The 22963-nt window shown below is 44.4% G+C and overlaps 1 protein-coding gene across 5 annotated transcripts in view; it reads left to right on the forward strand.

Annotated features, from left to right (window-relative positions):
* Positions 1–22963, forward strand: part of LOC115096351 — a 95917-nt gene that overhangs the window by 15277 nt on the left and 57677 nt on the right. For 3 of the 5 annotated variants that reach the window (XM_029610813.1, XM_029610814.1, XM_029610817.1), the window contains exons 2-6: positions 4318–4504; positions 4916–5147; positions 11603–11697; positions 13534–13730; positions 21501–21579. In XM_029610813.1, the coding sequence (XP_029466673.1) occupies positions 4318–4504; positions 4916–5147; positions 11603–11697; positions 13534–13730; positions 21501–21579 (790 nt within the window). Of the gene's footprint in view, positions 1–951; positions 1053–4317; positions 4505–4915; positions 5148–11602; positions 11698–13533; positions 13731–21500; positions 21580–22963 lie in introns of all 5 variants that reach the window. The other 2 variants (XM_029610815.1, XM_029610816.1) reach the window with 2 other exon arrangements.

A 22963-nucleotide genomic window follows, 5' to 3' on the forward strand; every position in this document is an offset into this window, starting at 1 on the left:
CTAAAATAGCGTCCCCGGTACCTCCTGGCTGGCTCGCCAAATGTAACCGTCTCTTTTTAGTCAGTAAGGAGGTCCAGACAACTGATCCGTAAAGATAGACTTTTATTGCCAGCAAGATGCAGCTAAGACAAAGGCTCAGTACAACTGCATGCCCCTCCCCTCCAGGAGCAGACTCTTATGCACTTTACAGTTCTTATCTTTTACACATGCGTTCTAAGCATTGCTGAGCAAGCATATTCCGGCTGAAGGGGCTACTGACCCCCTCCCTAGACACCCTGGAACTTTCGTGAACTTCTCCCATGTTCTGCAGGAGAGGCTGCTGGGACTTGCAGTTCTGGAAAGGAATTCGCGAGTCTGCAGTAATACAGCCCATCACATAATACATCCATTGTTCTAATCTAGGTTACAGCAGTGAAAGCTTATCAGAGAATAAGAACAGCGAAGCCAAAAAAATGAAAATGTGCAATGTGCTGACAGAGAGTTTCTCAATGTCCTAATTACAGCTGTATTGCAGACTGTAAGTAAACCCGTCATGAAGCAGGGAATTCTGGTACATGAAGTCCTTTGTCAGGTAGAAGCGTTCAGACCCCTTCAGTCTCATGCCATCGGGTTGATCTGATTAATCCGGGGGTTCCAGTAAGAACATAACCTCAGATTCCCAGCACAGCTGATAGGAAGGGGCTGACTGCATTACAAACAATTGATTCTGTACATGCACAGCCTCACGCTGGCTCCCAGGGAGAGACTAATCCTCTTTAACTAGCTCTAAATATTGAAATGGCCCAGGTGAGTGCCTATAAACTGGAGTCCTCCGCAGTGGAGGAGGGGGATGCAAACAGTCATGATGTGGTGTTTCTGCATAGATCTGAAGCAGATCATATTCTCACGTGTGCAATGAAGCATAATCCTGACTCCCAAAGTGCATTTCACAGATGTTTCCTTCATTCGCAGGTGCCTTTGGAAATGAAGCTAGTAGGCATGAAAGAGAACAACTTTTACAGATTAACATAGCAAATGAAGCTCAAAATGGCCCTTCCAGTCTACCTAGTGAGGTTTTTATTTATTTACTTATTTATTTATTTGAAATATTTATATGCTTTATGTTTTTTGAAGCCAGTTAAGCAAATGCTAAAGACCTAAGGGGTCCATATTCAAAAGCACTTTGCTGGATAACTTATGCGTTATCTGGCTAAATGCTGACTTTTGAATATTTTGGGCACCTATCTGGGTAAGTCATTATCTGGCTTAAATTCTGGAGACAGTTTTCAAGGAGATGATTCAGATGAACCTGGAAGATGTAGTAGGCCAGATGGACAAACTGAAGAGTAGCAAATCACCTGGACCAGGTGATATATACCTCAGGGTTCTGAAAGAACTCAAAAATAAAATTTCAGACCTATTTCAAGTAATTTGTAACCTATCATTACAATCACCGTACCTGAAGACTGGAAAGTGGCCAATGTAACCCTGATATTTAAAAAAGGCTCCAGAGGTGATCTGGGAATCTATAGACCGGTGAATCTGACTTCAGTGCTGGGAAAAATTGTGGAAAATATTATAAAGAATAAAATCACAGAACATATAGATAGACATGATTAATGGGACACAGCTAGTATGGATTTATGCAAGGGAAGTCTTGCTACACTTTTTTTAAAAGGATTATGATGCATTTGGATTTTCAGAAGTCTGACAAAGCCCCTCATGAGAGACTTCTAAGAAAACTAAAAAGTCATGGGATAGGGGGCAATGTCCTTTTGTGGATTACAAATTGCTTAAAAGACAGGAAACAGAGAGTAGGATTAAATGGTCAGTTTTCACAGTGGAAAAAGGTAAACAGTAGAGTATTGGACCGATGCTTTTTAATGTATTTATAAATGATATGGAAAGGGGTACGATGAGTGAGGTAATCAAATTTGCAGATAATGCAAATTTATTCAGAGTAGTTAAATCATAAGCAGATTTCGATAAATTGCAGGAGAACCTTGCAAGACTGGAAGATTGACATCCATATGGCAGATGAAATATAATGTGGACAAGTGCAAGGTGATGCATATAGGGAAAAATAAACCATGCTGTAGTTATATATTGTTAGGTTCCATATTAGTAGTTACCAACCAGGAAAAAGATCTGTGTATCATAAGAACATAAGAACATACCATACTGGGTCAGACCAAGGGTCCATCAAGCCTAGCATCCTGTTTCCAACAGTGGCCAATCCAGGCTACAAGTACCTGGCAGGTACCCAAAAACTAAGTATATCCCATGCTACTGATGCTAGTAATAGCAGTGGCTATTTTCTAAGTCAACTTGATTAATAACAGGTAATGGACTTCTCTTCCAAGAACGTATCCAAACCTTTTTTAAACCCAGCTACACTAACTTCACTAACTACATCCCCTGGCAACAAATTCCAGAGTTTAATTGTGCGTTGAGTGAAAAAGAATTTTCTCCAATTAGTTTTAAATGTGCTGCATGCTAACTTCATGGCATGCCCCCTAGTCCTTCTATTATTCGAAAGAGTAAATAACCGATTCACATTTACCCGTTCTAGACCTCTCATGATTTTAAACACCTATATCATATCCCCCCTCAGCCATAACTTCTCCAAGTTGATTTTACATTGAAACCTTTGGTCAGTGTGCTGTGAGGGTCAAAAAAAGCAAACTGAATGTTAGGAATTATTAGGAAGGAAATGGCAAATAAAACAGAGGATGTCATAATGCCTCTGTATCTCTCCATTGTGAGACCACACCTTGAATACTATGTGCAATTCTGGTCGTTTCATCTAAAAAAAGATATAGTTACACTGGAGAAAGTTTACAAGAAGGGTGACCCAAATGATAAAGGGCATGAAACAGCTCCCCTATAAGGAAAAGCTAAAGAGGTTAGGGCTATTCAGCTTGGTGAAGAGACAACTGAGGTGGGATGTGATAGAGGTCTACAAAATCATGAAAGGACTTGAATGGATAAATGTGAATTGGTTATTTACAAGGCCTAGGGGGCATTCCATGAAGTTAGCAAGTAGCGCATTTAAAAGAAATCTGAGAAAATTATTTTTCACTCAGCGCACAATTAAGCTCTGGAATTCATTGCCAGAGGTTGTGGTTAAGGCAATTACTGTAGTTGGGTTTAAAAAAAGTTTGGATAAGTTCCTGGTAGAAAAGTCCATAAACTAATACTAATCAATAGGGAAATGTCACTACTTGTTGCGGGCATTAGTAGAATGGGATTTAGTTAACGTTTGGGTACTTGCCAGATACTTGTAACTTGGATTGGCCACTGCTGGAAATAGGAGGATACTGGGCTTGAAGGACCCTTGGTCTGACCCAGTATAGCGCATATCTTATGTTCTTATGTTCTTATATAGGGGTGTTCCAGATTGGAGCTATGAAATCCACCTAACTTAATAGATTTTCAGCCATATCTGGCTAAGTTAGTCAGACAACTTTAGATCTGTCTCAGAACAGACCTAAAGTTATCTGGCCTTTCATGGATGGATAACTTTACACTTAACTAGCTATATTCTTTTGAATATAACCAGTTTGTTGCACAGTGCTTTAAAACGTTTAAAAAAAAAATGTAAAATGTGAACCTATGGCCCTATTCTCATACTCACACCCAGTACTTCATAAGTGGCCCTCCTGAGCCAAGCACTCCCCACCCCTACACCCCTCTGAAAGTGAAAATGAAATGTGGTGGGGTCCGCTGACTGGCCTCCCCTGGCCCCTTCCTGGTTCGACTGAAAATTGTTATAAAGGACCCACTTTCCATTCCTCAACCCTAACCCTCCCATTCACTCAGTACCTAGTCGGAGTACTGGGTTTGCGCTGTTCCTAGCACGATCCTGGCCACTTTCAGTGTTGCTATGAGAAGTTGAGGTGAGGGGGAGGGGGAAGGGGAAGGGGAAAGGAAGAAGGCTGCCTTATTCAAGCGAACCGGGAAGCTAGCATACTCCACTACATTTCATTTTCACTTTCTTATGAATGCTTAGCCCGGTAGGGCCATTTGTCAAATACTGGGTGGGGGTATTAGAATTGGGCTACATGCTCACATGCCACAATTTTTTCTTAAAGCAATATGCCACTTAACAGGTTATATTCTGTTGAGTATAGCTGGTTAAGTCTAAAGCTATCTGGCCACATGCAGCTGGAATACTTTAAATCTAACTTTAAATCTAAAGTTAGATAAGTTTATTCAGGGATATTCAGTGGGATGTTTATCTCTCTGAATATCTGGAATAACTTTAGCCAGGTTTGTTAGTTTTTTAGTTTTTTGTTTTTTTTTTAATTGCCCCTAAATTGTTTTTTGATTTGACAGGTTGTGCAGTAATGTTGCATACATTCTGGGTACGATAGCTGAAAATGAGATGGGGGCCTCGTGCCTCGTGGTGCTGGCAAAAAGACAGAGTGTGGCAGATTGGCACCTTCTGGGTACGCTAGGAGCTATGCTGAAGTGGGAAGACTCAGAGGCTGTGATGAATGCTGCGGGCACTCTGGGCAGTTTGGTAAGATTTTCTCTTTCTGGTGGGGAAATCCTGTTCCTGTCAAAGAAGCTGCATGCACCCATGCAAAACTGGACTATAACTCAGGAGCAACCTAATTACATTAATGCCAGAGGCATTTATTTTCACTCAGTTACAGGTGGGTACCTGGAGAGGACTCTGGGATTTGGGCCACTAAACAGTATTGTTTTCCTACTCTCGGGTTTCAGGGCTAAAGCAAAGAAGTGGATGTCATCATGAGGCTTCCTACCCCTCTGCTTAGATGCACACCTGTGACCTATGTGCACACATGTACTCATGCTTTCATGTAATGTCCCTTTGATATTGGGTAAGAGCTGTCCTCTGATTCCTAAAATAAGAGGGGGCTATCTCCCAGGCTGACATGTTCTTCCCTTTAAACCATGCCATCCTCAGGTAGAGACAAGTGCTGGACGGCAGTGGCTCCTGAATGAGCCCCAAAGAGATGAGATCATCAGTGACATCACAACTCTGCTGGACTCAGCTGATGAATGGACGGCGAATAATGCTGCCCTGGTGCTGGCACGGATTGCCATGTGTCAAGAAGGGTGTCAAATGCTCCTGGGGCATCCGAAAGCTGGAAACACCCTGAGAAAGCTAATTCAATCTCTAGGAGTGGATGAGGCAGGTGAGAGTTAACTGTCGGGGAAGGTAAACACCATGAGAGGAAAAGGTCAGTTACAGTACCATGGTAGGCCAGCAATGGAAAGAGAGGATTCTACATAACCCAAATACTTAAATCTTTAATCATATAGGGACTAAATGTATAATAATTTTCAGAGCATTAAGTTTCTAGAGTTGAATATATCAAGCATCAGTTTCTTGTTTCTAAACAGCCCAACTAATATATTCATTAGGAATAAGTAGAAATTTAATTGGAGATTATTATTAAATAAAACTGGGAGAGGTGAGACATTTATAAAGTCATGAGTGGGGTGGAACAGGTAAGTAAAGGATGGTTATTTACCCTTTTAAATAAGAAGGGGGACACTCCATGAAACTAACAACCTGCAGATTCAAAACAAGTTGTAGACAGTTCTTTCTCACTTAGGGCACCATCAAGCTGTGGAATCTGTTGCCAGAGGATGTGATCAAGGTGACTAACACGGCAGGGTTTAAAAGAGGTTTGAACAAGTTTCTGGAGGAAAAGTCCATAATACATTGTTAGCGAGGTAGACCATAGAAAGCTACTGCTAGCCCTAGAGTGAGTAACAGGAATTAGATCTTCTTTTTGGGATCTGCCAGGTACTTGCAACTGGGATTGGCCACTAGGATGTGAATCGGGCTTCGGAAGATTGAAAATATCGTATGATATTTTCAAAATCGTCAGAAATCGGGGGCTCCCCCAAAACGATAGGAAAACCCCACGAAATTGTTCGTGGGTGTTCTCTTATCGTTTTGGGGGAGGGCGGGAAAAACGGCACACAAAAATAATCCCTAAACCCACCCCAACCCTTTAAAACTAATCCCTTAGCTTCCCCCACCCTCCCGACCCCCCCAAAAAACTTTTTACAAGTACCTGGTGGTCCAGTGAGGGTCCCGGGAGCGATCTCCCGCTCCCGGGCCGTCGGCTGCCACTAATCAAAATGGCGCCGATGGCCCTTTGCCCTTACCATGTGACAGGGTATCCGTGCCATTGGCCGGCCCCTGTCACATGGAGGGAGCACTGGATGGCCGGCGCCATCTTTAAAAATGGCGCGGGCCATCCAGTGCTCCTACCATGTGACAGGGGCCGGTCAATGGCACGGATACCCTGTCACATGGTAAGGGCAAAGGGCCATCGGCACCATTTTGATTAGTGGCAGCCGACGGCCCGGGAGCGGGAGATCGCTCCCGGGACCCCCAGTGGACCACCAGGTACCTGTAAAAAGTTTTTGGGGGGGTCGGGAGGGTGGAGGAAGCTAAGGGATTAGTTTTAAAGGGTCGGGGTGGGTTTTTTGTTTATCGGCTCGGGCGCAGCAGATAAACAAAACCGCAATCGGGCCGGACAAAAAAAAAACCATGATGTGAATCGGAACCGGAATCAGAACCAATTCCGGTTCCGATTCACATCTCTATTGGCCACCATTGGAGACAGAATACTGGGCTGGATGGACCTTGGTCTGACCCAGTATGGCAATTCTTATGTTCTTATGTTGTGGTGTTATGGTAACTGTGAAATAAAGCCCCTACCAAAGTTAATATATCGAAAAGATTTTTTTTTTTTTGCAAAGTTCAGGAGTTCCATGGTACCCTCTTATGGTGATAAGTGTTCTGTCATCCATTCTTTGGATGTGAAAACCATTGAACCAAACTTATGGGTATAGCAGTATAATTTTATATACACTATGGAGTCCATTGTCAGCCACTGTGTGGCTTGGCTAGTTAGCTGGAAAATGTATCCGGCTAACTAGCAGGGTATATTCAACGATGCAACCTACCCAGCTATCTTAAAGATAGCCGGATAAGTTTATCCGGCTATCTTTAGGACAGGTCTGTGGCCTGACCAGACTTAGCCAGATAGGTTATCAATGTTAGCCGGATAACTTATCCAGCTAATGCTGTTCCTCCCCAGAACGCCTCCCGCCTGCTGTTGGAATGCCCCCTACTTATCCAACTAAATTCTAGCTGAATAATTAGTTATCCGGCTAGAATTTAGTTGGATAAGTGGATGAATATGCCAGTTTTGACATTTAGATGGCTAACTTTTAAGTTAAATCACAATATTTGATAAGGGATATAGAGCTCAGTCAATAAATCCAATGTAATAAGCTAACGAGCTTACATAACTTTTAAGTTAGCCATCTAAATGGCTTTTGAATATTGATCTCCATACCTGGGAACTCTCCGGATTTGGCCCGGAGACTCCAGAATTCTAAAAGAATTACCGGGTCTCTGGGCCAATACCAGAAATCTCCAGGTGCTGCAGCAAAACCAATCTGTTTAGACCCGGAAAGAAAAAAGGAACATCATTGGTCTTGCACGGCTGAAAAAGGAGGAACTTGACAGTGATTTCTACCATCTCTGGACCTTTTTAACTCTTAACTTTGCTTCCTCATGACACCACCTGCTCCTGCACAGCCTGTTTCCTGTATCCAGCCACTTGCCCACCACATCCTGTTTGCCTTGGCCAATCGACATTGCGATTTCCTGCCCGTGCATCAAATGAGGAGTAAGAAACAGGCAGTGTCCACTTCCGCAGCACAGGAGGAGAAGGAAGAGGCTGCTGCTGCTCCAGGAGCTCAAGTTATAGTCTGCTGTTGCTAGTGATTTTGAAAGGGGGGAGAGAGAATGAATGAGCATGTCTGTGAGAGTAAGAGTGAGTGAGTGTGTATTTATGTAGGAAGAAGAGATCTGAGAGTGTATGTAGGTGAGTAGGAGAGAGCGGAGTGCAAGTGAGCATGGGTGTGAAAGTGAGTGGGCGCGTGAGTGAGTGAGTGTGTGTGTTGGTGGGAGAATGGCAGAAGTAAAGGTGTAAATGGACGTGAGAATGAGCAGTGAAAGTAAGTGTGAACTTGTAAGAGTATTTGTTTATAAGAGCAAATTTGTGAGCATCCGGTCCCACAATGCAGTTGCTCTCCCCCCCTCCCCCCCCCTCCACTAATCCATGGAAATCTCAGGGTGACTGGAAGTCAAAAGTTCCCAGATATGTTGATCTATATGTAAACCGCACTATTTGTTAGCCCCAACAGTATACTTGCCAGCACTTAAAAGTGCCTAAGAGGGACACTTAGTAAAATGAAGGTGGAGGGTGTTAATATCTTACTGAAATGTAATGGAAGAACGGGAATTGTTTTTTTGTTGGGCGGGGGGAGGGCGGGAGGGAGTTCAGGTAAAAGAAGTAAACCTTTTGGTCAAAGAACAGTATCTCTCCTAAAGAGAGAGAATTGACAATTCTACAATATTCGGTTATGACTAACTTGCCTGTGAGATGCTCCACACAAGATCTTATTTTTGTAAATGTGATAAAAGGATCTGTTTTACATGTTCCTCTTGATTGTTTATATCGCTGTTTGCATCCTGGGCAGAATAAATGCAGTCTGTAGCCTGGGTAAGTGCCCAGGCTTTTTACCAAAGTGGTAAATGATTAGCCGACAGCGCAGCAAGGCCCTGAAAGTGCCAGATTGCAGTGACAAGTTATTTGAGAGATTGATCAAGCAGCTGCTGCACAGGGGCCCCTTCATACCATAGCTGTCAAGTTCAGAGGCCAAAACAAAGGGGGGGGGGGGGGCTGGGATCTGTGCCAGACTTCAGACCAAGGCATGCAATGGTAGAGAACTAACGCTTATCACCCAGGAGAAAGATTGCACTGAGGCAAGTGATTTGAGGATAGAGGGGGATCTGCCTTAAATCACGGGTGATCATCTCTGATCCTTAAGAGCCACACGCAGGTATGGGTTTCAGACTATTCACAATATATATGCATCAGCTACATCTGCAAAAAAACAGAAGGGACTACCTTACACCGTGGAAAGACTTTTATTAGAATTGCCCAAGTCTTTCCACGGTGTAAGGTAGTCCCTTCTGTTTTTTTGCCTTGGCTACGTGGGACCACCTTCCGGTTTGTTTCATTGGACCTTCAGCTACATCTGCATGCACTGCCTCCGATGTATGCAATTATATCTCATGCAGGGCTGGCCATCCCGGCCTAAACTGAGGACGTCACTCCACCTCCTGGTGGAAGATACAGGCCGAAAAAAACAATCACAATCCAAGGGGGTTATTTACTAAACAGTTTTCCCATAGACACAAAACAGGAGAAAACCTTTAGAAAATAAACCACCAAGTTTGATACAAAAATCCACTACTATTCTGGGTAGTTTCCATTGGATAGGGTTTAGTGTCAGGTAAAATCAAGGTATAAATAAATAACCAGATCCCCCATAATAATGCATAAACTACACTGGGGCCAATGTAATATGACCCATGGCAAAACAGGCGCTCATTATGTGCAGGGGTTTTGATCACCATGCGAGGCTGAAGCTGCTGCTTCCGTGGGATGTAAAAAAAATAAATTATGCAAATGACCTGAGCGCAAAAATCTGTGCATGTATGGAAAAATGCACGTACATAAGCATGGTAATGGGCCTATGCAATAAGCGGCCGCATCCGCGCTCAAAACCCGCACCAATTATCTGCACATAAAGCGAGTGAGTGAGCGAACGGGTCTCCCTATTTAGTGAAAGTATGACCCTGGAAAGTATTTTTAAATATTTCCAATAACTGTGCTGCAGTAAACATTGCAAATATTTTCATGGATGCTAATTCACAACAATCTTGCCGCTCTTCTGGCACTGTATCTGTCCGTCCAGGGAAGTGCCTACCTTGGACGCTGTGAAAAGCTGGCCACTCGGAAGCTGAGATAAGCGCTTAGCCAGGTGCTTATCAGGCTGCTCGTGCTCTGTTCATGGCAGAAAGATTTGCACAATCGAGCACTCAAAAAGGTGCCGAGCGTACCTTGCCATTTGGGTGCTTAGTTGCTCGCATATCTGCATGATCGGGTGCCCAGAAGGGCGCCTAGCTACTAGTTTCGCTCGGGAGCGACCAAGTAATCACCTAGCTCAGCGCTCGAGTGGCAACGGTAGCTAGGCACTTTTCTGGGCGCCTGATGGCATACATTCGCAACCAAGTAAAGCACCTAGCCTTTCTGGGCGCCTAGCTACTGTTGCCACTCGGGTGCTGAGCTAGGCGCTTACTTGGTCACGAATCTATACAATCAAGCACCCAGTAAAGCGCCTAGGGAAGCACCTTAAGCTGGCCATTCAGATGCCCAAAAAAGCGCCTAGCTAAGCTGGCCACTCGACAACGAGATGAGCGCTCAGCTAGGTGGTTTTCAGGATGCTTGACACCGACATAGGCCCCCCAAGTTGGTGCTAACATTTAACTCATGCCCTGACCATGGTAGTAAAGAATCCACATTAAAAAACCTGCACTAGCGCGGCTCCCTGCATTACCTATGATTAGCTAATCACCTCCTTTGCATGCCCTTAGCATGCATTTGTGCAGGAAATACCGTGAGTCTGTGAGCGGCTGAGCGCATTTGTATGCGCTTTTTTCCCACGCACAAAACCCTTATTACATCCCCATATAGGGCTTTGCACAGGAAAATGCGCATACATCCGCGCACAAACCTGCGGCAGCTTCAGCGCACCTTATTACATCGGCCCCAGTATATGGTATAATTATGGCTTCTGATTTTAGGTGTTTATAAATTGTAAATATATCTGTTTATTTTCCACCTAATTAGGGGTTCTTTGGGTACCAAAACTCGGTGTTTATCTGTGTTTTCTTGGCCCAGGTACTATTTTTGGGTTTCTTTTCTGGTTAAATCAAATACATACATTTGTGCAGCTGAGGAGTCATTAGCATGGAAAAGGCACAAAAACAAAGCAGAGGATCCAGAGTAGGCAAAGGAGCAGTGAGAGAGTACAAGGGGAAGTGGTGCTTTTCTGGTGTTTATCTAATAAACACCTATTTTATTATTATTATTTGAATCAGGGTGTTTTATCAACGTTCATTGGTTAAAATCTAAAATCAGAAGCCCTAGATATAATTTAGGGTCTGATTACTTTATATCCTGCATTTAATGGATCACTTAACTATGATCTGAGATTGCAATACAGTAATTCTCACCTGATGGGAAAACTCATATTTTAGGCAGAGTTGTGGTTCATTTTTTTCTGCCTAATCTCTAGGCCCTACATCTGAAAATAAAGGAGACCATGCTATAAAGTTATCAAGATGGGGCCATAGCATGAAGGACAGGAATCAGTTCTAGTTTTGTTTTTTTAACTCCTATTAAAATCTGGATTTTGTAGCACAAACTTCCCTAAGAAAAGGAAGAATACAATTTCCAGAATTCAATAGGCTGAGTACATTTGTATGTGTATCTTCTTAAAGGAATGTGTCATTTGCTTATCTGGCCTTTTACCAGCTTACCTAGTGTTTCCCTGGAGGAATGTAAGGTTTTCGTGCTTAGGAGGAGGGAAGCAGAGAGTTGATTTTGGAGCTAATTGAAATAGAAGTTGTAGAGGATGGAGGAGAGTGAAACACTATATGCTTTCAGCAGCCACTTGAGGTTATTATTTGTCCTCTTATTTCCAGGTTGTGGGCTGAATGCAGCGTTTGCCCTAGGACGTCTCTGCAGTATAGACACTGGCCTGAAGCAAATTCTGTCCTTCCCCGAAGCCACAAACATGGTGAGAATAAAATCCTGGACGTGTTCATTTTAAACCACAGGTCTTGTCATACATGAAAGAAATAACATGGGATTTTGCCTGGTCTGGTTTCATGGCTCAGGTAATGGGATGTTTCCCATCACCAGCTTTGTAAATTATTGATTGCAAATGACAGCGTGCAGCAATGGTAGAGATGTGGCTGTAGTAAGATGCTAAGAGTTCCTGATTAAATTACTTTATGAAAACAGTGGTTGGAGCAGTTGTAGTAATAGCCCCTTAATAAGAAACTGGTCACACATTATTCAATGTAGAACATAAAAGTTATGTGCCAAAGTGTGAGTGATTTGAACTGTGTGTAGCATTTACTTTCTAAAGGTAATGACATGCCTTCTCAAATGGCTCCCTGCAGTATAGGATCAGTGACTGCCTACACCCTTGTTTACTGGTTTTGCAACAGACTTGCACTGTCTGTAAGTCAATCCATTCTTCCTGCATCCCCTTCCTCCTGTAACAGAGTAGAAGAGCATACAAGATTCACATTTAGTTGCCTTTAAGCACCTAACCCTCCCATGTCCAATCCAAGGCTCTGTAGTAATCTAAATAACCAGCACTGCTAGCATGGCCTCCCAGGTCCCTTGCATAGTCTACCAGACAGACCCAGATATGTGAGTGCTTGCATTTTCACTAGGATTATTTATTACTTCCAATTATTACAGAAATTGCAGCCTGCCAGATAGATCCAGCTGCTAATTTGATTCTATCCTCACTGCATCATCTAAATAGCTGACATTCAGGCCGATACAGTGCAGTGCACTCCGACAGAATGCACTGTTAATGCGCGTTTTCGACGCGCTAGCTTTACCCCTTATTCAGTAAGGGGTAATAGAGCATCGAAAATGCGCGTCCAACCCCCCCCCCCCCGAGACTAATAGCGCCCACAACATGCAAATGCATGTTGATGGCCCTATTAAGTATTCCCACGCGATACAGTAAGTAAAATGTGCAGCCAAGCCGTACATTTTATTTTAAGAAATTAGCGCCTACCCAAAGGTAGGCGTTAATTTCTGCTGGCGCCGGGGAAGTGCACAGAAAAGCAGTAAAAACTGCTTTTCTGTGCACCCTCCTTAATATCATGGCGATATTAAGTCGGAGGTCCCAAAAGTTAAAAATTTAAAAATTTAAAAAAATGTTAAATCAGTCCACAGCTCGCGGGTTGAAAACTGGACGCTCAATTTTGATGGCGTCCGGTTTCCGAACCTGTGGCTGTCAGCAGGCTCGAGAATCGACGCCGGCAAAACTGAGCGTCGGCTGTCAAACCCGCTGACAGCCGCGGCTCCTGTCCAAAAAGAGGCGCTAGGGACGCGCTAGTGTCCCTAGTGCCTCTTTTTACCGCGGGCCCTAATTTTAATATTTTGTCTTACTGTATTGCGTGCACAGGACACTGGCCTGTGCACGCGCCAGGAGAGCGGGCGCTTGCCCGCTCTCCCGCGAGCTTTACTGTACTGGCCTGATTACTAGTTAGACTCCGAGGTCCCTTGTGTAGCCCTGAGGACAGCCCTAGCTGTGTCTGCGTTTTTATTAAGATTTCTAGTTAGAACAGAACATGTAGTTGCCAGACAGACCCTGCTGCTTTTGATTCTACCATTGTAGCCTGCCAGAGAAACCCAGTCACATGGTTGCCTATGTAGGTGGCTGTCTTAAAATTAGAATATCAGCAAAAGAGAAAGTGAGAACTTGGAAGTATGATCATCTTTATTTCCATCAGATTGAGTGCAAAAAGTATGCAGGTTGCTGCAAACTGTACCATTTTTCTTTTCAGAATTTCTAGAAACACAAATTGCTTCTTTTCTTTCCCAGATTATTGCTCTGGAGTCGATGATGGCCAATGGAGATGCAGGAGGGAGCCGCAATGCCTGCTTTGCACTTAGTTGCCTCGCAGCAGACAAAGATGGCCATGAGCATGTCATAAGAAGCCCAGTGTTTACCCAGACTCTGAGCACCCTGTGCCGCCTGCTGCAGTCTGAAGAGCAAGATTCATCCTGGTTTGCTGCAGTGTGAGTGTAGCTTTGCTCACTTTAGTGTTGGAGCTGTGTTAAACTTAACTGGGCTCTATAATGGACTGCAATACAGTAGTGTAGGATTAACAATCAGTTTTTAACATATAGAAAATAGGTAACTTCTCCAGTGTTTCGAGCAATAAGTTAGTAGTTGGGAGAGCTCTGGAAACATGCATTCCGCTGACTGATTCTCTTGTTAACCTGGGGCTTACCCAGATAGAAGTGGATAGATAATATTACTACTTTCCCTTCTCCATTTTTGAAAGCTGTTGTGTATACAGATCAAGCACTAAATTTGGTAGCCACACTTCCTATCCAAGGTGGCTGTCTATATGTTCCAAAACCTTCCACTGTAAGGGATATTGAAAATTATTTTGGATGATTTCTGTGTTATTGTTGCGATCCCCCCTGCTGCTGCGCTGCAAGAGGTCTCTTACCTTCCTCCAGAGGCCGCTCTGAAGCCAGGGCCTCGCCTGCGCATCATCCAGGACTTGCTCCAGGGCCTGAGAGGCCTAGCTGCTCCTGAGGCATGCCGGTGGCTTGCAGCCTCAGTGTTTGGACTTCCTGTTGGGCGACGCCCTTCCCTAGGGGCTGGCCCGCAGCTCTCTACCCTAGTTATAGGACCAGCGGTGGGCGGTCCTGGCAAGCTCCTCCCTGGGAGTTGCCCTCTACCTCCAGTATTTAAGGACTGTCTGTTCACTTGCAAAAGGCCTTCGGATTGGGTTACACAGTTGCCTGTGGCCTCTCCCGATCCAGGTCCTCCGTGACTCCGATTCCTGCTTGTCGTCAGCCTGCCTTGACTCTGGTCCGTGACTCCGACTCCTGCTTGTCGTCAGCCTGCCTTGACTCTGGTCCGTGACTCCGACTCCTGCTTGTCTTCAGCCTGCCTTGACTCCGGTCCGTGACTCCGACTCCTGCTTGTCTTCAGCCTGCCTTGACTCCGGTCCGTGACTCCGACTCCTGCTTGTCTTCGGCCTTCGGATTGTGCATTACAGTTGTCTGTAACCTTGCCGGTCCAGGTCCTCCATGTTTCCTGATGTCTGCCTAGACGTGTTTCCTGATGTCTGCCTTGACGTGTGCCTGTTGTCTGCTCCTGTTCCTGCCAGCCGAAAGGGCTTCGGATGTGAGTATCCCAGCATCGGAGTTCCTCTTCGCCTGGGTCTTCCCTGCACCCTCCTTCTCAGCGTGGTCCGCGACCAGCCTTCCTGGGCTGTGTAGGGTGCGTCTGGGACAGGGTGGTCCGCGACTCAGTCCCACGGGCGGGCTGAGTAGGGTGCCCTGATGGACAGTGCAATGTTCCCGTCCAGCCTTGTCTACAGTGTCTGCTTCAGCCCTTGTCCGGATGTCTTCCTGTCTCTGCCTTGACCTGGTTCCTGAGCCTTCTGTCCTGTTGGGCCCTGGAGTGGCCAACAGGAGGGATTCGTCCCACGGGCTCTTGAGCTTCTGCCAGCCGAAGGGGCTTCGGATGTGAGTATCCCAGCATCGGAGTTCCTGCTCGCCTGGATCTTTCCTGTGTCTCGCTTCAGCCCTTGTCCTGATGTCTCCGTCTTGCTTCAGCCTGCTTCTGCCCCGTCTGATGTCTTCTGTTTAAGGACTTTGTCTGCCCTCGCCTCTGTCCGGCCTGCTGCCCATTGCCGTTCCCTGCGGCAGGTCCGAAAGGGCCGGGAACAGTCGGAGGACCGTTCATTAGTCAACTTCCCCGTGTTGGCTACCATGGGCATGCAGGTCCGGCTGAGGGTCGGACTCCCTGCTTCTGTTCCTGCCTGCCTGGCTCACCATGCCTGCTCAGCTCACCTCCCACGGTGTGGCCTTGGGCTCCTCCTGGGGTCCTGCCGTGGCCCAAGGGCTCACCACCTGCCCGAGACGACCGCGCCCGCGCGCGCTCGTAACAGTTATTCCAAATTATTACTGTTTCAATAAGACACAGCATGATCTTGTCCAAGTATTTATGCCATATAACTAAGACTGATCTGATCATGGACTGAGGAAGTAACACTGAAGAGTCTTTTTCCTTTACATAGTTCAGCCTAGATGATAGGCATGAAGCACTGGGGTAAAGGCATTGAGGGTAACCTGCACGGAGCGGCCATTGCCAGTTACAGCCCATAAGCAGCATTGGCAATGCTTTATGCTTCCTAGAAAGCATTCGGGTACATAAGAATATAAGAAATGCCATGCTGGGTCAGACCAGTGGTCTGTCGAGCCCCGCATCCTGTCTCTAACAGTGGTCAGCTTGAGTTGTCTGGAAGCACCTGGCAGATCCCAATAGTAAAGTCTGTTTCATGTTGCTCTCTATAAGAATTAAGAGATGAAGAAACCAAAGTCTATCTAGCTAATAATTATTTATAGATCTGTCCTCCAAAAAACTTGTTCAAACTGGTTGCAATCCTAAACAGTAGTGATATAGTTGTAGTGGGCCTCTATGGGAAGGTCAGATTTTAACATGGAAGGGATCTACTAGCCAGATGGTAAAAGCCATCTCTGTAATGGATTTTGGGCATAGTTGGGAGGATATAAAGTGGTAGGGAAAGGGAAGGTAGATCAGTTAAAAGATGTGGGGAGGAATTGGTGTTGAGTTGCATGTGGGAACTCATATGTGCATCTACTCAAGTGCATGAACCTCAACGGGGCAGACTAAATAGGCCATTTTGATCTTTATCTGTCATCATTCACTTTGTTACTAGATTAATAGATGAAGGCAATTTTCAAAAGCAATTTACCTTTGAAAAAGGGCTTTTAGAAAATTACTTATCCTATATGTAGATAAAAGTGCGCGTATCATGCCACACAATACATGTAATTTTACCTGCATTGAACGGAGGCATTGCTGGGAGTGGGGTCAGCATGCGTGTGGTGTGTGAGAGAGAGGCTGTCTGTGTCTGAGCATGCAAGTGTGTGTCTGACCATGTGTATATGAGAGAGGGACATGTGTGAGAGCATATGTATGTGTGTGAGCATGTAGGTGTGAGAGACATCTTGTGTGTGTGTATATGTAAGAGGGAGCATATGTGTATGTGAAAGGGAGCATGTGCATGAGAGAGAACATGTTTGTATGTGTGTATGTATAGATATCTATATCTATGAGAGGGAAGAGAAAACTTGTAAATCCCTCTCCCACTAATCTATGACAATCCCAAGATAAAACATGCCATGCTGGGTCAGACCAAGGGTCCATCAAGCCCAGCATCCTGTTTCCAACAGTGGCCAATCCAGGCCATAAGAACCTGGCAAGTACCCAAAAACTAAGTCTATTCCAAATTACTGTTGCTAGTATGGAGAGCATGAATCCTTATCCTTATTAGTTATTAGCCTTAATTTTTGGATATTATTTGATGTGTCTGCCGTTTTGAAATATTATTGGTATTTGGGCAATTTAAAACAAATTTTATATGAGTTTTTATTTATTGGATCTTCCATTCATCAGCTGTTTTGAAACATTATTTTTATTTATTTATTTAATTTATTAATATGTTTATACTATTATGATTTATGTCTTTATTATATTTCTTGATTTTTATTGTTTAATGGCTGAGGATTGATGATGGTTCTGTTTTTCCATTGTTGCACAGCCTACAGAGTCTGACTTGTGGTTTCCAATTCAGTTTTTGCCTGCATGTTTCTATTTATATTTGATGGTTTCTTTTTTCTGTATTTGGTGAGGGTCTGCCTGTGTTCTGCATGTGTGAACAAGGAGAGGTATTTTACTAGCATTTAAGGATCTACAGCAGCTTGGTTTGTTCTGTTTTCCTAATAGGAGGTGTATTGGTGTTTTTAGGGCCTAGTGCAGAGCTTTCCAAACTTTTCATGTTGGTGACACACTTTTTAGACAAACATAATTTCGGGACACAGTAATTCAGTCTACTAGCAAACCAGAGGTTAAAGGTTAAAAAAACGAAATGTATTTCGACAATTTATGTATGTTTCCTTAAATATATACATAATAAAATGTTTCACAACACAAACTATCTTGTGAAAACCTTTCATTTTTATTAAAAATATATAATATTCCAAGATTAATGTTATTGTTATAATTTATGAGTAACAATAATAAAACAAAGTTATTGTGTTATTCAATTTACCTCTTTAATGAGATATATGAGCTTGATGGGATGAACACAGCGTTTGAATATTTGGTGTTAATAAAAAAAAGTCCAAAGGGTCTTCTGCGTAATTTTAAAAAGCTGGCCAGTTTCACACTTCTAGTATACTATAAAATTATTTTGATAGCCTCATTCAACTAATTCTATATGGCTATGAGAGTGAAGTCTGGAATTTATAGGAAGGGACAGAATGTCAATATAAATTCTGCACCTCCAGTTCTGTAACTCTGTGCATCCACTGAAATTCCCCCAAACAATGGAGCTTGGATGTTTCCCTTACAGCTCATCATACTGAAAGATATTTTCAAATTCTGGTGTCACCTCACAGTAACAGCAGCACAAACACCTTCCACTGCCAGGCACATTGTGAACTAACACAAAACCCCGCAAAAAAGACACTCAAAATCTATACTGCAATCCCATCGTTACATAACAGTAATAACACCAAGAACTCAAACAACAATAATCCTACCTGTGAAAAAGCAAGGGTAAATATTATACTGGGTCCTAGAATACCAATACACTACCTACTGAGGAAACAAAACAAACCAGATTGCTATAGATCCCTATGCTAGCAGAATCTCTCATCATGGTCACACACACAGAGCAGAGACAGACCCTCACCAAATACAGAATACAAAATAAAGGAGCACAAATTAGACAAAAACTGAAATGGAAACCCCAAGAAGCCAGACACTGTGTATTAACAATGGAAAAGCAGAACCACCATTCCTCATAAAACAAATAAAATCAAGAAACATAAAGCATCAGTTATAATAGTAAAACCATACTAATAAAAGAATATTTTAAAACTACTGATAAATAGAATTTCTATTAATTAAAATCATATACATTTTTTACAATTTCCCAAACACCAATAAAATATTTCAAAACAGCACATATATCAAATAACATCCAATAATTAAAACTAATAAGGATTTTAAAAAGCCCCTGCTGTCCATACGTGGGAGCTCTTGATTTCCAGTCACCCTGATATTGTCAAGGATTAGGAGGTTATCCTCTCTCTCACACATACTCACATGTCCATTCTCTCTCACACATACACTGTCACATACATACACATTCATGCTCTTATACCCACCATAACCTCTCGCTCTCACAGATACTGACACACACTCAGGCTCTAAGACACTCTCTCACCCTCCACACACACACCCCCACACAAACTCTTACTCCCCTGGATTTTCTCACACACTCATGCTCTCACTCTCTCTGGCTCCCTCACATACACACAAACACACACACCCAGGCAAGCTCCCAGTCATTCTCACACACTGAAACTGACCCCCAGGCAGGCTCCCATTCATTTTCACACCACTCCCTCACCATCCCCCAGGCATGCACACATTCATTCTCACAGAAACAGACCCCCAGGCAGGCACCAATTCATTCTCACACACACAGTCCCCCAGGCAGGCACCAATTCATTCTCACATACACCACACACAGGCAGGCACCTATTCTCACACATACAAACCCCAGGAAGACACCCATACATTTTCATACACAGACACACCCTCAGGCAGGGACCCATGCATTCACACACATACACCCCCAGGCAGACTCCCATTCATACACATGCTTAGTAAAGGCAGACCCCCTCTTTCTTTTGCCAGCAACCTCGGAGCCTCTCTCATTCCTCTGCTGCCACTGTCACTGATGCTGCATGGCTATCGGGGAGGCGCTGATTGCTGCTATTGGCACTGAAGCCCATTCTGCTGCCTCCTCTGTGCAGGCCCCATGGGTTTCCACTTCCTCCATGTTGATCTCGTACATTGTGAGATCCGCATAGAGAAAGTGCTACTCTTGCACATTACCAAAGATTACATGTGCCAATCAGTAAAAAGTAATTTTTTTTTTTTTTACCTTTGCTGTCTGATCTTAGTTTTCTAATCGGTTGGTCACAGGCTTTTTTTGTTCCACCTCCCCTTTCTTATTTTTTTTGCCAATTCCTTTCATATTGTCTTTTTTTTTCTATTTCTTTTCTCTCCATCTATCTTCTTCCCTCAAACATACAGTCAGGTTCTCATTCTCACATGCTTTCTCTCTCTCACACACACACACAGGCTCTCACTCTCACATGCTCTCTCTGATATAATCATTCATACACAATCTCTCTCTTGCACATGCTGCTGACTCTCACACACCCAGGCTCTCTCTCACTCCCACATGCTGTCTTGCTCAAGCACAGGCTCTCACTGTCACATACTCTCTCTCATACAATCATTCATACACACAGGCTCTCACTGTCACATGCTGTCTTTCTCACACACACACAGGCTTTCACATGCTGTCTCTGCAAACATTCAGGTCCTCACTCCCACACACAATCTCTCAACTCATCTCATACACGCACACAATCTCTCATTTCATCTCATACACGCACTCTACGGGCCCTCAGCCTCTCTCTTACCTCTGGGCCTCGTCTTCACTGGTCGCTGCAGGATGGGCTCTGCAGTGGCCCTGATGTTCTCGGGCCAATCCGCGGCAGCAGCGGCCCTGATCTTCTCGGGCCAATCCGCGGTGGGGACCCTGCTACCGGGCCGCCTCCTCTTCTCAGCCCGCTGCAATAACGCTGCTCCTCTTCTGCACACGGCAGATGCTCCACCTCCTTCCTGCCCGTGCGGCTCCGGCAACATTTTTCTTCTGGGGCTGCGTGGGAAGGAAGGAGGCGGAGCACCTGCACGTTTAGACGTGTCCTTTTTCTTTGGGCCGTGGTAACGTGAGCTCCACCACGGCCCTGCCAATCTTCCTGCTGTGTGTGTCCGGCGCCCAGCCCAGCGAAACTTCACTGCTCAGCCGCCAGTGGGATGAGGTCCACCGGCGGCCGCATTGGCTCCCACTTGCCGGTGTCTCACATGCACCGGGCTTGCGCGACACACCGGCACACTGCAGGCGACACACTAAAGTGTCGCGACACACACTTTGGAAAGCTCTGGCCTAGTGTAATATTTGCAGTGCTGCCTTCTCATTGATAGGGATCTTACTTTTTAAGTGCTGGCAATTAGTGCTGTTTGGGTATGGGAGGCTCATTATATTTTAATTGTAATTTACTCATAGCTTTCTGAGGGTCAAACCCACACCCAACACGTGTTACAGTAGTCCTAATACAGCCAATAGGAAGTGGAGACGATGAGCAGTGTACATTAGTGTTGTTTAACCTAAAGCCATATAGGTTCTAAGAGTCTTTTTTGTAGGGTTTTCTGGTTGGCACCATAGCAGTGCATGTGAATATAATATACATGTTGATATTTTTTTTTCTCAGATGACTGTACTTTGAATATTCTTTTTCATGTAAGATCTGTTATTATGAATGCATATTTTTAACTGTGTGTGGAGAGGGTGGGGTGGGATGCAAGGGTATAAGGTTTGCCCTAGGGCAACTAATACTCTTGCATTGACCATGGTTTCTGAGGGAGGGGGGGGGGGTGAAGACCCAGAGGTGGGGGGGGGGGGGTGACAGTTTTTAAAGTTTAGGTTGCTGGAACGAGCTGGGCTGTTTTTGGTGGGCCCAAGATAGAGACTAAATGAAACTGTGTGTGGGGGGAGGGGGGCAGCACAATAATTGTTTGCCCAGGGCAGCAAAAAAGGCTAGCACCTGTCCTGCTACTAAGGTCTTATCATTGGAAACATCTCCTTTTTTCAGGACAGTGAAGGTATTAGCCAGTCAGCCCAAGGGAGTGGTGAAACTTCGAGATCACCCCGAACTGGAAAGTCTTCTGAAGGTAAAAGATCCACCGCTAAATACACAGAACCCATGAACTGGGAGACAAATGGATCGATTGTTTTTGCAAGGCACTTTAAAGTGGTCACATGGATGACCTTACAGTAATGAGTGCTATGTTTTGTGAGAACCTGTAAGCAATGCCAGACACATGCACTAGTTACTCCAGAGGACATTGACTCCTGCCCTGTGAGATCTTGCAGTTACTCTGAGATGTCTGCAATAGAAACCAGAGTCAGGTATCAGAAACCAGGACTTGAAAAACTGTGCCGGCTTGTGTATCACAGGTCATCTTTCAGCTTGTATTAGAAAGAATGTTGCAAACAATCTGAAACCACTTTAACACTAGAATGATAAAGTGGGCCATAGAAGGCATGCCGCATACAGTATTTATTTTATTCATTTAAAACATTTTTATACCGACATTCATTTGCATATCACATCGGTTTACATATAACGGGGTTAATACAACATGATTTAGAAAGTGAAAAATAAATTACATGAAACAGGGAAGCGAAGGAACAAGATGGGAATGAGGTAGAAGAAAAAAGGAGAATATTTATTTAGATTTTTCTACAGTGCCACTGTAAATGCAGAAATTTGGTGATCTTCTTTATGACCATACAGTTCCAGCTCATAAAGAACATCACCAAATATTTATGTTGATTTTATTTTAAGCTGTTTGTTTTTCTGTGTAACCCATGCTGAACTTTGGAGGATGCGGAATAAAAATAATTTGTAAATAAATAAATAAGGAATACCTGAGCCAGTTTTACCCCCCTTGCATTTATTGACCTGTAGATCTGATTTCTTTAAGAGAAGCAGAACTACAAGTCCATAGTTCAGCTAGACAGTAAAACAGTAAGGACGCGGTAGAAAGAGTGCGGTAGTGCCGGGCGCACCCTCGTTTGCCGTGCGCACAGTTCGGATCACATACCGCTCGATAGAGTATTTAAATGCAATGCAAGCCGCGTCCATGAAGCGCAATCCATTTTACTGTATCGAGCGCTATACAGCGCCTATACAGTATCCTGGGTGCGCTGGTACCTGTCATTTCAAATGACATTTGAATTGACAGGTACCAGGAAGTGGATGGTTCTCCTACGCTCGGGCATCGGGAATTGCCAGTCCTCTCTCCCCCCTCCCGAAGCAAGGCGCAGGGCGAAAATCGACTCGACATGTTATTAAGAAAATAGAAATTGTAACTAAAGTAAACTTACTGCATGCTTCCAGCAGCCCCAGTCCTCTCTCCCCTCCTCCCGAGGCGCCCACCGCAGCTCCCCTGCCTCCCGGGGGCAGCCGGCGGCGAAAGCGGCTTCCAGCAGATCCACCAGCGAAGGTGCATGAACGCACGCCTGTACTTCCAATTTGGGCGCTCAAGGCAC

Source organism: Rhinatrema bivittatum, chromosome 8 (genome assembly GCF_901001135.1).
Source record: "Rhinatrema bivittatum chromosome 8, aRhiBiv1.1, whole genome shotgun sequence".
Lineage (NCBI taxonomy): Eukaryota > Metazoa > Chordata > Amphibia > Gymnophiona > Rhinatrematidae > Rhinatrema > Rhinatrema bivittatum.